This window comes from Argiope bruennichi, chromosome 11, assembly GCF_947563725.1.
Source record: "Argiope bruennichi chromosome 11, qqArgBrue1.1, whole genome shotgun sequence".
NCBI classification, from domain to species: domain Eukaryota; kingdom Metazoa; phylum Arthropoda; class Arachnida; order Araneae; family Araneidae; genus Argiope; species Argiope bruennichi.
Window position 1 is genome coordinate 8785705 of NC_079161.1, and position 17257 is coordinate 8802961.

Below are 17257 nucleotides of genomic sequence, written 5' to 3' on the forward strand. Positions count from 1 at the left end.
CTCAATTTCAAAAATCGCTCCATCATTCGGAGTAATCTGTTCCAACGTGTTTTAGAATTTAATATTATCATATATTCTGTTTTATTTTTAGTTAGTATATATTTTAGTAATATACCCTTTTTATAGGGGAATGTTTAAATATCTTAACAATTTTTCGAACTTTATAAATCATAGGAAGCAATTCTTGATAGGTTAATATTTCATCATCATTAGCAATATCTTCTTCAACAATTATATTGTCATTATCTTCATTGTCAATATCACTCTTACTCTTTTTAAAGTTGGAATCCGAAGTTTCTATATCCATAGTATTTGGATTCTTCTGTTCTTTATTTGTTTGGTATAATACATCTATTACTCCTAATTGCATTCCATGTGCATAGCAGAACTGCTGATTTGCACCGATCAACTTTCCAACTATTTTCATAATTGTTGGTCCATCAGTCGTTATGGATACAATATTTTCTTTCAGGGATAATCCATGTTTCGCTAATTTAGATTTAAGCAATTAATTAAGCCATTAATTAGCTAATTAATTTCGCCCGTTAGGGAGACATAAAAACAAAAACGTATTCTATTTTGCTATGTTCGCGATACCTGAACATATAGTGGAGACAATTTAAAAAATGTCTAGTAAATACCGAAAAACCGGTATTTAAACTTGTGAATACCGGTATTACAAAATTGTACAAATGGTTCAAAATACCGGTATTCGGTATCCTGGTATACCGGTATTGCAATCCCTAATGACAATCGACTGTACTTCTAATCTTCCCGATTGCAGAGCCACGTATGTAATGGGACAAAATAGAAATAACACCAGTACAAAAGTGTTGAATGCTTTATTGTCGTCTGTTAAATAAATAGTTAAAATAGTCAAAACTATGATATAAATTTAGTAAAACGTATTACATGACTAAAAGCCTGATGAGAAGACTTCATATTTGGTCATAGAGAACAGGCGTCGTGCATTCGAAGCTGCAGATAAAGCCGCGGAAATCAGGAATATAGATTATGAATGCAAGAACCAAAGATCCAGCAATCGCAATGTACTTGTAGAAAGTGTAATCCATGAATGTCTTGCTGCAGTACTTCCTGTCCGATGGGTCGTAGCTCGGCGAAGTACTGAAGTAGAGCGACATCTCTGTGAGAATAAAAGCGTAATCATTAAGTGGCTGGGAAATCTCGAATTTTATATCAGAGTTCTGTTTTAACATACGGCGTGGGCTATTTCAAAACGAAGATCGTTATATCACGAGAATAACACAGAATACGAGGATTCGAACACTTAGAAGTACCCTTCCCTAAATTTTAGAGTCACACCAATTCGGACGTGATCTTAAATTTCGTGGATACAATGATTCATTTCATGTCTGTACTGGGGTCGATTTTCGAACTTTATAGTTCAAAAGCAAAGAACTTACTTCCCCATTAATTATGGGGCTGATCGTTTGTGAAATCATTTGCCAGAAAAATTTCATATGATGTTACAGACAGATGACAAGTATAACAATATGTCATATGTTGAAAACCTTTTCTTCCTACAAGATTCCCAATAAGTCCCAAAATTAAAGTACCATGCCACATTTGTGTATATCAAGGTAGTATTTCTTAGCTCCATCGATTTAGTATATCACAATACTTACAGCTATAAAATCATTTAAAAAAAACCTAGAAAGTCGAAATTAAATGTTCATAATTCTCCCTTTATTATGTGTTCTATAATTTAATTTTCTATTCTTTAGTGCTTCAACATTTGTTGATTAGTTATATTAACATTCAGCTTTGAGGGGGTTTTTTTTGGAGGAGATAGAGAGGGTGCGGAGAACGATACCCGCCCTGGCATAACTTGCCCAAACTATCAACGCAAGACTACGATCCCATTCGTCATAAATTTGCAGTAAATGTTGGCTTCAAATCTTGTACTTTGGAGTACTGTAACTGAGACTTTACTACCAGCCCACTTGTTTCGAACATTGCCAGAAAAGATGTGCATCCACAAAATCTCAATATACTACTGAAGTTTAATGATTATAAATTCATTGAATATTAACAATACCAAACTATATTAAATAAACTGAAGTAAAATTTGCAGTTCAAAACTTTGTCTTCTACTCGCACGAGAAAAAAAACATGCACTTACCGATTGACAACAGAATTGCTAGCAGTCCAAACAACATTCTGACCAAGAATTTTTGCTGACCCGTACAGCGCTTTCCAGAATGATGAAAGATATTGATGGATATCCATACACCGACGAGCATTGCGCCAACTGCTCCTATGATTAAGGTGAGCACGGGAAAAGAGGAAGAACAGTGTTGAGAAAATTTTATTCCTGAAAAAGAAATAGAAATTGTAATATTGCTCACTCAGCCAGAAGTGTAAATGTTATGTGAACACATAAATATTTACATGGGATATCTCTACATAAATAGAGTCTGAATTCATGAGGCAAACTTTAAGGGGCCCACGTATGTTTATAAATCAGGGATAGGAAATGAAATGAAAAGTGCAAGCGGGAAAAAATCTAGCACTGCTGAGGATTTCCCTATTTCTGCAATAATGTGCGTAAATATCGCAATGCCACCTTTGGCCCTCGATGGGACGAGATGTACCAGTCACTTGGGCAACAGATTTGTCAGTAGCGATTTTTTTCTTGTGGAAACACCTCAAGGAATGCGTCTACGACATTCTGACTCTGATGAGGACCTACTTCATTCCAAAATTTCAGTGGCTGCTACATCTGTTCGTTGAACAACAGGCATCTTCGAAAGAGTGCGCCAATCATGTGCGAGATTTTACCCTGCCGGTATCGATATTGGCGGTGGCGCATTTGTACATTTACTGCAGATTGTGTAAGTAAAAGAACTGTCTCTTCATTTCTTCAACGTTTCTTTCTTTCTTTCTTTTTTTTTTTTTGTTCACCTTCACTTTTTATTTTTAACCCATAGTGCCACACAAAATCACTTTTTTTTATTTACCCTGAAAGTTTGGTCCATGAAATCAGAAACACCCTGTATATACAACTCATTTAATTAAAATATGCGTTAATCGAATCGGATGCCATTTGGAATTAGCAATCATTTTCTATCTTAAGCTGCACCTTAAAAAAGAAAAACTTACCGATTTCTTACATTGCGCAACAATTTATTAAAAAGTAATAATTAAATTTGAAACAATGCAGCAATTATTGTCTTTTGCATTAGTTTAGAAAATTTTACCTGAATATGAGCATGTTATTTCCTAATTGTATAAATGGGTCATGTTGATCTCGATTAAATGTTATATTTTATTCTGACTATTATTATCATTTAAAAAGTAAGTAAATTTCCAAAACAACATGTAAATTCCTATTAGCATCAATAGTTCTCATATTCCAGATATTTGGTTCTTGAGAAATCTTTGCACATTACAAAATCGAGGGGAAAAAATAATTGGGAGCATCATAGGTTTCATTCGATACTACCTACTACAAAACAATCGCTAAAACTTTGTTTCGAGGCATTATGATTTTATACACATCCGATAGATGTTGCCAGGAATTCCAGGCAGATAATATGAAGCAAAAAACTCCGAACCTTTTGTATTTAAGGTCGTGAGAAATATTGTTTTCTAGTCGCTTTTATTATATCTTAACTCGCAGTCCATCACAATACAACTGAGACATATAACATTTAGATTAATGTATTCTTTACTATACTCTCTCTCTTTTTTTTCTGCATAATTTTGTAAAATATCCAAGCCATCTATTGTATTACAATACCATTATTTCCGAAGGCAAAACGATAATTTTAAAATCCTGTTTTAAAAAATTGAGGATAAAGAAACAGTTTTCCACCGGTATTCTCTTTATTCTTTTTCATATCTTAATTAATAAATTGAGGACCACATTTTTTTCTCCATTTGGTTCCACTCCATATGATGCAATATCAGTTTGGTTTACTTCACATTTTTTCTCCATTTGGCTCCACTCCATATGATCCAATATCAGTTTGGTTTAATTCACATTTTTTCTAAATTTGGTTCCACTCAATATGATCCAATATCAGTTTGGTTTAATTCACATTTTTTCTAAATTTGGTTCCACTCAATATGATCCAATATCAGTTTGGTTTAATACACATTTTTTCTCCATTTGGTTCCATTTCATATGATCCAATATCAGTTTGGTTTAATTCACATTTTTTCTAAATTTGGTTCCACTCAATATGATCCAATATCAGTTTGGTTTAATTCACATTTTTTCTAAATTTGGTTCCACTCAATATGATCCAATATCAGTTTGGTTTAATACACATTTTTTCTCCATTTGGTTCCACTCCATATGATCCAATATCAGTTTGGTTTAATTCACATTTTTTCTCCATTTGGTTCCACTCCATATGATCCAATATCAGTTTGGTTTAATTCACATTTTTTCTCCATTTGGTTCCACTCCATATGATGCAATATCAGCTTGGTTTAATTCACATTTTTTCTCCATTTGGTTCCACTCCATATGATCCAATATCAGTTTGGTTTAATTCACATTTTTTCTCCATTTGGTTCCATTTCATATGATCCAATATCAGTTTGGTTTAATTCACATTTTTTCTAAATTTGGTTCCACTCAATATGATCCAATATCAGTTTGGTTTAATTCACATTTTTTCTAAATTTGGTTCCACTCAATATGATCCAATATCAGTTTGGTTTAATACACATTTTTTCTCCATTTGGTTCCACTCCATATGATCCAATATCAGTTTGGTTTAATTCACATTTTTTCTCCATTTGGTTCCACTCCATATGATCCAATATCAGTTTGGTTTAATTCACATTTTTTCTCCATTTGGTTCCACTCCATATGATGCAATATCAGTTTGGTTTAATTCACATTTTTTCTCCATTTGGTTCCACTCCATATGATCCAATATCAGTTTGGTTTAATTCACATTTTTTCTCCATTTGATTCCACTCCATATGATCCAATATCAGTTTGGTTTAATTCACATTTTTTCTCCATTTGGTTCCACTCCATATGATGCAATATCAGTTTGGTTTAATTCACATTTTTTCTCCATTTGGTTCCACTTCATATGATCCAATATCAGTTTGGTTTAATTCACATTTTTTCTCCATTTGGTTCCACTCCATATGATCCAATATCAGTTTGGTTTAATTCACATTTTTTCTCCATTTTTTTCTTCCATTTGAGTTCAGACAACTTAATCCTATGCGATTATTCCATTCCTAAGAGAATCCAGAACCTTTTTACATTTCGTATGTCTTTATATCCACGTATTTCTGGTGACGTCCTTTCCCTGGATTCTAATATTAATAAAGCTTTCTAGAAATGTGCCATATATAATCAAAATCGATCAAGAAATATATGAATTATATATCAAATCAAGTTACCAGAAGTGAAATTATATAGAAATATCGTGTTGCATTGCACGTTCCAAATTTTTTTAAGATATATATCAAACTGCACAGAATTAATAATGGCCTTAATTTTTTTTTTTTTTTTTTTTTTTTTTTTTTTTTTTTTTGTTAATTTTGCATTTGCATATTATTATAAATTTTGTCTTTGGATATTATTATAGCGTTTAAAATTTGAAGGAGAAATAATGAATGACAATTCGCGGAAAATATAAAATAAAATGTTATGCTAAAAAAATACCAATTTCCAAATAAATACGGAAATAGCATTCTTACAGCTAATTAGTTTAAAATTATAATGTCAGCATTTTTTTATTTTTTTTTAATTTTTCAAACGCGATTTTCGTTTGTAAAAGTAAAAGCATTTGGAAAAATAATCAAAATTCATTTTGAAGCTCAACATTTAATTAAAATTAAAAATATTAATTACTTATCGCCTAGATTACTTATCTAAACATTGTAGGTATTATTAATTACCTACATCGATTAAATAATCATTATTTTTATTTCATAATAAATAAATTATTTGAAATGAAGCATCCGAATGAAACTTCAAGCTGTTTACATTATATGGAACACATTTACAAACACAAATACATTTTTTTTTCATTTATACAAAGTCTTTAAAAGTGACAAGTGAACTTTTAATGTACAATTGGCCACGGTGGCCTGGTGGTAAGGTATCGGCTTGTGAGCCGCAGGATTTCTCGATTCCACCGAAGAACCGTCGTGTAAGGGAGTCTGTTGCACGTTAAATCCGTTATACCAAACGTCCTCCCGCTGGTGTGGTGTGGAGAGGGGGGTGCCAGCTCAGGTGTCGTCCTCGTCATCTGATCGCGGTTCAAAATGACGAGGTCCGTCCCAAAATAGCCCTAGTGTTGCTTTACAAAGGAGCGTTAATATAACTAAACTAAAACTTTAGTGTACAATTTCATAGTGACATTCAATTTGAAAAATAATAATAATAGATTTGTTTACCCATGGCTATTGCAGAAAGAGGAAGCAAGGAGAGCAAAAATTGAAAGATGTAAAAAACTCCTGTAAATGAAAACGAATTATATTAAAGAAAACGAAATAATCTAATCAATTAATATTGCAAACGATTGGTTATAAAATAATGTAATTAATATTGAGAAAATTTTATAAAAGTTAATAAATACGGGCAACTGTATATGATCAATCTAGTAAAGAAGAAAACTAATTTAATAAGAATAAAAGTGATGCTATATATTAATTTACATGTGCAATGTTTTCGAATCTATAGATCTTCTGATCATTAATTAAAAAAAAATATTTAAGGCATTAAGATGCTGTGAAATCATAGAAAATGTTTTTCTACAGGGTTATCGAATTTCTGTAATTCATGTTCTTTCTATTCTCTTATCTATAAAGAAAATCATGTTTCTTTGTCTAAGTTGCTAACGTATTTGAAATCATTTAAGCAAAAGAAATTCTTATCGATTAATCAGCTAACTCAATTATTGGGAAATATAAAATCGAGACAGATGTGGGATTTTATTTGTTTCAGCCACTCACTCTCTTGCTTACAGTTACAGTTTAATTAAATTTTCATCGGTTACAATTTAAATCAATTACAGTTTAATTTTATTTTTTAAAATTAAACTGCAACTGTTATAGTTTAATTTTAAAAAGCGTGCATGCGCAGAACAGTTGTCGATTCAGCCTTCATCTGGGTGGATTGATACAAGTCTTGATCATTCAAAAAATTGTATGAAGAAAACTTCGCCCCTCTTACATCTGTTGGCGCCTTTCAAAACAAGAAAGTCGCCAAGCTATTGCGCCATCACGTTTGCAGTTACATGAAAAATAAATAAATAAAATCATGTAAACTTTCTGGGAAAAGACAAAATACTTCCGTAACAAAAAGTCATGTATATGCTCCCAGAATATTACTTTCAATGTTGTATTTTTTCTCTACAAAAGATAGTTCATATTCTGAATGGCGACTATGGTGATTAAGGAAGAACAAGCATTTCTCTATGTATCAAACACAATTTTCTTCAACTAACCGTCTTTGGCGACCAGCTTACTCTCCAAGATTTTTTAGTTTGTTAAACGATTATTATGGAATGATTTTTTTTTTATTTCAATCTATTTGACACAACTTAAACAACATTTATATTAATAAGTAATTTTTTAAATTTTAATTTTAATATTAGCAAAAGCATGCGATTCGATATTTTGATGAATGAGTTTTAATTTCATAGCATTACAAAAGCAATTAAAGTGTGCATTACTCTTAAAATTTAAAAAAAAAAACCAAATCTAACATTAAAAGCATTGTAACAATGTAAATTAAACTTGAGGAATTTATTAAAAGTAAAGAAAATAATGAATAGAAATGAAATCGACATAAGATAATTTGAAGACATAAGACAAGAGATAATTTTTTGAATTTTAAGATAATGCAAAATTCTTTTTGGGAAATTAATAGTTTTGGAAGTCGTCTATTTCCAGTAGGTAACGCATAGCAAATATTCATAGTGACAGTTAAGCCTACTTTCACTCCCGATTATTACGAATCAAGTTTATTTCTTAATTCATTTTACATCTTCTGACTGAATGAAGTGTTTTACATGGCAAGCAACATTTATAATATAATCATTTTATTTAATTAGCGAAGTGTTGAATGAAGTGCAGCTGTAAAAACGCTGAATAAAGCAGTCTGCTAAAACTGTGATACATCGATATGTTTATATTTCAATGTTGCCATTCCTTTATAAGTAATAAGAGTCATTTCTGTGCCACGTATGTTAGCGTTTTATATATATAGATTTTTATAATATTTTCTTAAGTTTAGCGTTAAAGATGGTCACTGTTCTCAAGAGCGGGGTTATATCGAATAAATACATAATTGAATATATTTTGCAACCATTAGAAACACTGGAATCATTTAAGGAGAAAGTTGACCTAATGGAGGGTTAAATTATCTTTTTATCGAGGATCAGTTTTATTGCAAAGAGCTTTTCTGAAAGAAAATATTTCGCTTACTAGAATTCCTGAAAGCGATTGCAGATTTGCTGTAGTAATTGATAACAGCAGAGCAACAAGTGGTTGCTCTCGGTTGTTCCTCATTACTCAGTTGTACAATCCCAAGATCAAATGAACGTATACTGGAGCTTCCGATAAGTGCTGGAACAAAAGCCGGAGGTAGGGGTGGTGGAGTTGAAAAAATTTCCAACAGGTTTCTGGTGATCTCTTCCTCTGATCGGAATTTGTCTTTCGAAGGTTCCAGGATTGCTGGACAAGATTCGATGAATTCTGGATTCTCGTACCGCTTTGAAGAACCTGCGAAATGTCAATTATTTTTAGAACTCTGCATATTATTTCGCGCACTAAGAGTTATTTCAAAATTTTTAGCTAGGTATAATGCTTGTTAAAATTGTTACAGAATCTGAAAAAGAAATTTCTTGCAGAAGATTTAATAGAGAGAATTTTTAATGGAGTTTGGTCGTTCATTGTTCATTTTGAATTCAATAAAAATGCCTATTCTAAATTTTATTCTTAAACTGGATCATTCACCGAATACATCATATTCACAAAGATGAAAATCATTTAAATTTTATTGTATTTTTAGCGAGTAGAAATATAAATGATTGAATATAGTTAAAATAACAATAAAAAAAACTTGCTTATATATATATAACATAAATCGCTGTTAATAAGCCGGAAGAAGAAGGTATACATTAGAGAATCTTTCATTTGGAGATTTAAGAGGAAGAATTCTATACGGGATACAAATTCTATAAAAGTTGGAACTTTCAAGATAAAACAAAATACAATTAATGAGAGCTTTCTAACAAAGTAGCATGTAAAAAATTAAGACAATAAATATAAAATAATGGAATAATGGTGGAAAAATGATAATTTAGTATCTAATTTCATATTTAATTATTTCTAGCACGCGGTCTAAAAAGTTGATGGCCATCGCCATTCACAAGTTCCATTCAAAGGAATAAATATCCCTTACACCTACGGATTTCCTTTCGAAGATGCATAAGATTCCCTTCGCTAAATCGATCCTGTGAAAGAATACCTTTATGAATCTCTCAGTGAAAAAGGAAAAAGTTCAGAAAATTTCCCCTTGTGTTGCGATGTAAACTGACTGACTCGTATCATTGATCCTCCCAATGTACAAATCATGATTTCCGATCGAAAAAATAAATTGAAGTTAAGTCTAAATTTGTCTTTTCGGCCACACATCTACAAAATTATGTTGTCTGTGTAAACATAATTTTGCAGATGCTTGTCTGAAAAGCAGAAACTTTGGAAATAACTTCATTTCTCTGCGAAAATCATAATTCGAAAAGGGGGAAGAAAGGGGAAGGACACACAATTTTCACTTTAATGATATTACTAAGAGATTTTGATGGTGATTTTTTTGACACGTGGCGACTTAGGAAAGGAAATCTTAAGTATCTTTGAATGAAGGTCAGTTTAGTTTAGTTTAGTTATATTAACGTCCCGTTGTAAAGCAACACTAGGGCTATTTTGGGACGGACCTCGTCATTTTGAACCGTGGTCAGATGACGAGGACGACACCTGAGCTGGCACCCCCTCTCCACGCCACACCACACCAGCGGGTGGACGTTTGGCATGACGGATTTAACGTGCACCAGACCCCCTTACACGACGGTTCTTCGGTGGAATCGGGTCTCGAACCTGAAACATCTTTGAATGAAGTGTAGATGTTAGGGAGTTTTATCCTTTCGCTCGAAGCCTGAGAAATTACAATAGTCATCCGTTTTCTAGAGAGCGTTCGTTATAAGTAATTAAATAAAAAGTTAGATTCGTAGCAGCAAATAAGAGAAAATTTTAGAATAAAGTAATATGGGTTAATTTAGGGCAAAATTTAGAAAATTAATTAATCTTTAAATTAGATAAAAATATCATTATATATATATATATATATATATATATATATATATATATATATATATATATATATATATATATATATATATATATATATATATATATATATATATATATATATATATATATATATATATATATATATATATATATATATATATATATATATAATGATCTACTTAAATTTTCCCAATGTTGTATCGGTAGAAACATTAAAAAAGGCAACAAAAGAAAAAAAAACATGTGTCATTTTATCTGTTCATTGTCTTTTAAACTTAATTCTGTGGAAATTAGTTAAAGAGTATGCTAAATTATTTCTGGTTGATCAATACAGTTGTTTCACGTTAAAGTATCAAATGGAAAAGGATTTATAATGTAGTATTGTATAAGGTAAAAGTGCCAAAAAACACTTTAATTGGTTGAAAAGAATGCGCAAAGAATACGATGCCTCAATATTTTTAGTGATTTCCCAATATTTTCCCTTTTGGCACCTTTTAAGTTCTTTTTCGTATTTTATTACGAAATTTAGAATAATCTTCTAAATGTACTAAAATTAATCTAACATTTTCCTTTTTTTTTTATTAATGAATTAGCCTTCTTTTTTAGAGCCTGTTTACTTTACATGGACTTTACCATTCATAATGATCGTCATTCCGGTTAAATGAAGACATGTAAACAGGCACCTCTGCTTCAAACTTCCATACCACACTAAAGGAATTACTATAAGCCAGAGATGGGTTAAACTGCAAAGATGTCATTTCATCATTCACGACGGATATTATCCTAGATTTCATCTATCCTCAATCGGAGAATTTTTTTTCCCCCCTCCTATTGATAAAATAGTGAGCTTTAGATTTCATTGACAACAATCTTTCAAGGGGAAAATACATAAAGCATTGATTTTTTATTTTATTTATTTATCCTTTAAGGAATTGTCTAAGATATTGAAATAAAAGAAAGAAAGAAGTGGATACAATTTTATATTGTTTGCCAACGGATTCTAAAATCTTCCGCACTTTTGCGCATACGTTAGGATGAGTTTAATTCTACAAAATAGGGGTGAAAGGAAGAGTTGTTTATATTTTACATTAAAGTAAATTCCGAAGAAACGCACATCCTTCCCCGTTTCACCCCTTAGTAAGATGGAATCGAAAAGTGGTAGTCTACAGACACAGAAACGAACAGTAGGAGGGTGTTTTGATAATGACATTTTTTATAGTCTTCGTTTCTTTAACTATCGTGTGCTTGCGGCATATGATGTCACAATTTCGTAAATGAACATTAAATCATTCAAAGGTAAAAATTCAATGCAAAAAAGAGTACATAATTTTCAAACACCTCAAGTATTCTGTGAATTCTTTCCCCACGCAACACGATATGTCCAGTTTTTACTCAAATGTTTGATCCAACGTTTCAGTCTAGTGATTTGGCAGTTGCAAAGGCATGTTTCTGCCACACAGTGGGGCGAATGTTTGATCCGACGTTTGACGGGACGTCGTTCAACAGTGCGATATTTCACTTTTGATGTTGTCGAAAGTGAGAGGACTACATAAAAAAGGATGGAAAAAGGGAAAAGGAAAGTGTTCGAGGATCACTTCCTTTGCGCCAGGCTTTCGCGCATTCAAATATTAGGATTATGTATTTTTTATTTGGTGATTCTTTAAAACTGAATGATATCGGTTTTTGTTTTTATATTATTTCAACTAACGAATTTTGTTTCCCAAAGTATCCTAACTGGACAAAATAAAAATTTCACAATCCTATTTCTATAAAATACAAATATGAAACAAAATAAATAATTAATATGAAAAAAATTATTTAAATAAATATTAAAAAAGTAATAACAATTAAAAAGTTAAAAAAATAATAATAGAAGTTAATAAAAAAATTAAACGCCAAAAGTAAGCAAAAAATATGTCGCCATTTTTTTTAAATATGCTCATTTGACTTTTTTTTTGGGGGGGGGGCTAATTATGTAAAGAAAATGCAGTCAGATTAAATATAGGGTACTACTATCGACAGCTTTCGAATAACTTCCTGGTTTTCGAGTGTATACAACTTTTGCAAATAATATACATTTTATAAAAACCCCACTCTCTTATGAAATATGAGAATTAAGAATTATAAATATAACAATACCGGGAAATAACTGACGGAATGTAGCTGCACGCCCACGCAAAAGACTGGATTTCTTCGAGACTTCCTTTGATTCGAGTGTTAAAATTCAACAACTGGCGAATTGTCTTTCAATGCAAATGTTCGATGCTAGAGTCATTAGCAACTTATGGGTCAACGGTTCAAGCCCCAAAGCTAAGAATTGTTCGTAGCGTCTTGTACCGCTTACTTTAGATGATATATAGGACGTCCCAATTTCGAACAGAAACCATCATCTAAATAGTTATTAGAGAAAAACAGACTGCGTAGTCTTCCGAATCTAATTTGGACCCGTTTTCTCCTAATCGTCTGAAACCAAAATTTGATACAAAACTACAATTTTAGAAGTCGCAAAATCACATATCAAATTTGATATGTTCAAATCAAGATTGTGAAGCTTTGACACGCAACTGAAAGACGCTTTGACTTTTGAGGCTTTGACACGCTTCTGAAAGAACAGACTGACAGACAGACAACCCCTTATTAAATTTGGCTCAAAATTTTATAAGTGCCTACAATATATATGATAAATCTGTGCATTGAATTTTATCCATCTAGCTGCCTGCGTTTTGTAGTTATATTGTTAGCTTATATTCGGACAGCCGGACTAATGTCCTCTGAACGGATTTTTCTCAAAATTTGATAGAGATCTATAAATTTGGTTGTAAAGGATATATACCAAATTTCATCCGTCTAGCTCAGAACATTTTTTAATATCTTTGTCATAGACATAGAGGCATAACTCCAAATATACATGAATATGCCATGAAACCAAGCATCTTTGTTAAAAATATGAGTACAGAAAATGAAATCGTTCGGCAATGAAGTCTTATGTTTATTACAGAATATTTTTTTAATAATTTCTGCAAAATTGCAGGGGATTACCTATAAAAATTTCTCTGCTTCATTATAAAATTCAGTTAATAATTTTCTTTCAAAAGAATTTAAATTGAATAAATGATAATATTTTACTTCATTTCAGTCAATAAATATACGTCTGAAAAAAATTAAGAAGAATTTTGAATTTTATACAATCTCTCGATCCTATGAACCATATTCAGTAAAATATTCGTGATATTCTAACTTTTAAATCAAAAACTTTTCTGTGTTCTTCTATCCAAATCTGACCGAGTCATAAAATCCTGAGTATTTATAAAATGATATTCAAATTTTCATAACTCACCCAGTTTTCGTTAGAAAGTAACGGATATATTTTTTTATTTAAAATGCTAATATCCGAACAATATATATTAATTATTACTCATAGGATCAAGGGTTTAGACAAAAAGAAATCTGTTGAAAATTTATTTTCTAGGTTTAATTTCTTGTGAAAATTAATTTAATCTTTTAACTTGAGCTTTTGTCAACATATCGATAAAGACTCATTTATCGATGCACGCGCATCGATAAATGAGTCTTTATCTTACATGCACGCGCAACGTGTAGGTACAGTTTAAATGTTATTTTTATTTATTAAATAAATTGTTGAAAATTATGTTTAAGATACTTTTGAAAATTGATCAAAAATAGAAAAAAAATTATATTATTCAAAAGGATATTTAAAAAAAAGGTGAAAATCAACTCTTTGATGTAATGTTTTCGGGAACTGTCTCGAAAAAAGAAACGCCAAAATGTTTTTCTATTTTTAATTAATCCAAAGTATATATATGTTCCCCCTCCAAAGTATATATATGTCAAGTTTGATAGGTATAAATTAAAGGGTTTGGAGTGTAAAGCGCTACCACACTTTCATTTTTATTATAAGTAAAGATCAAAAGTTTAAATGGCGTTAGCTGAACATAAATTTTTTTCAATATAAAATCCTAAAATTGGCATGATTTTCTCCCTTAATTAAGGATTTTATGATTATGTATACTATAAAAGTGATCATGAAATAAACATTCATTTGCGTTTTTAACAGGAAACATATAAAATGATCGAAACGCTGAGTTTCCTTATTTTCATCGAATCATTTAAATAAATGCTTATCAGTTTAACAACCAATTTAATATATCTTGAAATCTATGCACAGTTTAGCGCAATATTTGACAGTGAATATGAAAAAAAGACCTGAAACAAAAATGAACTCTTTTAATGAAGTAATAAGAAATTTTAAAAAATTTAAAAAGGACAAATTAAAATATCATTCAAATGAAATTCCCACGAAAAGAGAATTTAAGTTGAAATAATATTAATGCTGTTTTCAACTACACTTAAGAATACATAGAAAGTCCTGTATTTTCTTAAATAATGTGTACGAATTGAATAAACAATAGTTTTGAGGGCCACAAGATATAGTAATATAACAACCCAATGTTACTTTTGAAACTTTTTCACTAATGATATCAATATTGATGCTTTTCAAAAACAAGTGAATTGCTGCTAAGCTTAGATAGCATTGTTTCTATTCTAAAAAACAAGTGAATTTATTCAGAAAGAAAAGAATTTACTCACCAGGAATTAAAGTACATTCGAATGAAGTTTCAGCATTGGATTCCTGAAACAAAACTACTCACTTTGATGTAAAAAAATATACAAGGCAAAACAGATTAAGAAAAAATTCTTCAATTACTAAAGAGTACCTTTTTTTTTTTTTTTTTAACTCTTTAAATTTCGACTTTAAGGCACGGATACTTTATCTATGAACAATCCACCGTATGCGAAATGGAGAGCTCTGATCCTTGAATCTTCACATCAATACTGTATTTGATTACTTTATTTTCAAATACAAAATTTAAATTCCACGAATTAACTATATTTCCCTTTTTTTTAAATTTTGAATTACATATGTGATTAACATATAGAAAACTATGTTCTCCATGAACAATTAACTACATAATAGTATTTAATTGAAACATGACTTATTTAGTTAGAAAATGGCAAAAAAAAAAATAAATATATATATTTTTTTAAATTAAAAATTTCCTAGCCAAGTACAGATGGAAAAATAATATAGTTAAAATTCTAAGCAATCAAAACACATTCAGTTCAACGTAACAATATTTGTCCATTCAAAAATACACAATTAATTGATTACTCATAAAAATTATTACAATTGAAACTTGAGAAATCATAATACCTAAATGCGACATAGAAATTTAACTCAAAAACGAACACAAACTATAGAATATTCTACATGGTAAAAAAAAAAGGGGGGTAAAGCTATAAAAGGAGTATAGAAATAAATTTAACTAAAAAATGAGCACAAACTGTAGAATATTCTACATGGTAAAAAAAAAGGAGTAAAATAATAAATTTAATTAAAAAATGAGCATAAACTATAGAATATTCTACATGGTGAAAAAAGTAGTAAAGAAATAAATTTAACTCAAAAATGAGCACAAACTGTAGAATATTCTACATGGTAAAAAAAAGGAGTAAAATAATAAATTTAATTAAAAAATTAGCATAAACTATAGAATATTCTACATGGTGAAAAAAGGAGTATAGAAATAAATTTAACTCAAAAATGAGCACAAACTGTAGAATATTCTACATGGTAAGAAAAAGGAGTAAAATAATAAATTTAATTAAAAAATGAGCATAAACTATAGAATATACTACATGGTGAAAAAAGTAGTAAAGAAATAAATTTAACTCAAAAATGAGCACAAACTGTAGAATATTCTACATGGTAAAAAAAAGGAGTCAAATAATAAATTCAATTAAAAAATGAGCATAAACTATAGAATATTCTACATGGTGAAAAAAGTAGTAAAGAAATAAATTTAACTCAAAAATGAGCACAAACTGTAGAATATTCTACATGGTAAAAAAAAGGAGTAAAACAATAAATTTAACTCAAAAAAGAGCACAAACTATAGAATATTCTACGTGGTAAAAGTAATGAAGGAAAAAAAAATTAAAGAAAAAAGGAAATCAAAGGAAAATATTTTTTGCTTATTAGCATTTAAAATAAAAAAAGATGTCAATACAGTACAATTTATAAGTCCGAAAAGAAAGATTAAGACAATGGCAAATTTTCATTTAAGGAATTCACTTTAAATTGAATGAAAAACAAAGAGAAACAGAATTATCATTACGTTTCTTCTGTAAAATGGAGTGCGCATTATAATATTTCGAAAAATCTAATGCCATCAAAATATTTAGCTCTGAAGTGAACACTCAGAATAAGTATTTAGTACACTAAGCCTGAAAAATGTCAACATTCAGCGATACCGATAAACAGCTGATTATCAAAGATTATATGCGCAAATGGTAAATGCATGGCAATAGCTGTAATTCACACACAAGCGCAATATATCTCTAGAATTACTAAAGATAAAATCCGTGTAAAGGTCACTGCAGAGGAAATCAGAAACTAACGTTATTTCGATAAAAAAGCAAGATTACGAGAAAGATTTAAATCACTCGATTTTTAATCCGAACTTTAGTTGCATATCTATTATTTTATATATATATATACATATATGGGATTAGGATGAATAAAAACCATACGGAAAGTGAAAATTTTTGAGTTTTTAATCAAAAAATAATTAAATGATTAAAAGAATTCAAAATATTTCCATTTTTTTCTGATGAATTTAATTTTAAAACGAACGAAAAATACTTTTTATGAAAGTAACTAGGATTTAGAAGACGAAATACGTACTAATATTTTTTATCGTTTATCATCGAAAACGTTTGCTTTGTTTAACTATATTTAAGCATAACTCATAAAATTTAACATCGTTGTTGGTAGTCATGCTGGAGTTTTGCAAAAGAGCAACAAATGCAATAAATAAATAAAAAATATATAAAAAATATTTATGAAATACTTAAAATA

The 17257-nt window shown here is 30.1% G+C and overlaps 1 protein-coding gene across 3 annotated transcripts; it reads right to left on the minus strand.

Annotated features, from left to right (window-relative positions):
• Positions 1-825: 825 nt before the first annotated feature.
• Positions 826-16648, minus strand: LOC129957339 (uncharacterized). 3 transcript variants are annotated; one of them, XM_056069608.1, is made up of 6 exons: positions 16515-16648; positions 14926-14979; positions 8434-8730; positions 6400-6459; positions 2144-2335; positions 826-1144 (listed from the first exon to the last, which is right to left on the minus strand). In XM_056069608.1, exons 1-6 carry the CDS (start codon positions 16567-16569, stop codon positions 939-941), a joined length of 864 nt encoding a protein of 287 aa, XP_055925583.1. In that variant the 5' UTR covers positions 16570-16648; the 3' UTR covers positions 826-938. The 3 variants fall into 3 exon arrangements, with proteins under 3 accessions (XP_055925583.1, XP_055925584.1, XP_055925588.1); XM_056069609.1 differs by having other exon boundaries at positions 14926-14968; positions 16515-16630; XM_056069613.1 differs by lacking the exon at positions 14926-14979 and having other exon boundaries at positions 16515-16647.
• Between the last annotated feature and the right edge of the window lie 609 nt (positions 16649-17257).

Excerpts from the sequence above, each read along its gene's own strand:
- LOC129957339 (XM_056069608.1), bottom strand. The coding sequence starts at position 16,569 with ATGGCATTAGATTTTTCGAAATATTATAATGCGCACTCCATTTTACAG. Across the intron at positions 14,980-16,514 it reads CTCCATTTTACAGAAGAAAC|TTTTGTTTCAGGAATCCAAT; the intron begins GTAATGATAATT and ends CAAAGTGAGTAG. Across the intron at positions 8,731-14,925 it reads CGAATGTACTTTAATTCCTG|GTTCTTCAAAGCGGTACGAG; the intron begins GTGAGTAAATTC and ends GACATTTCGCAG.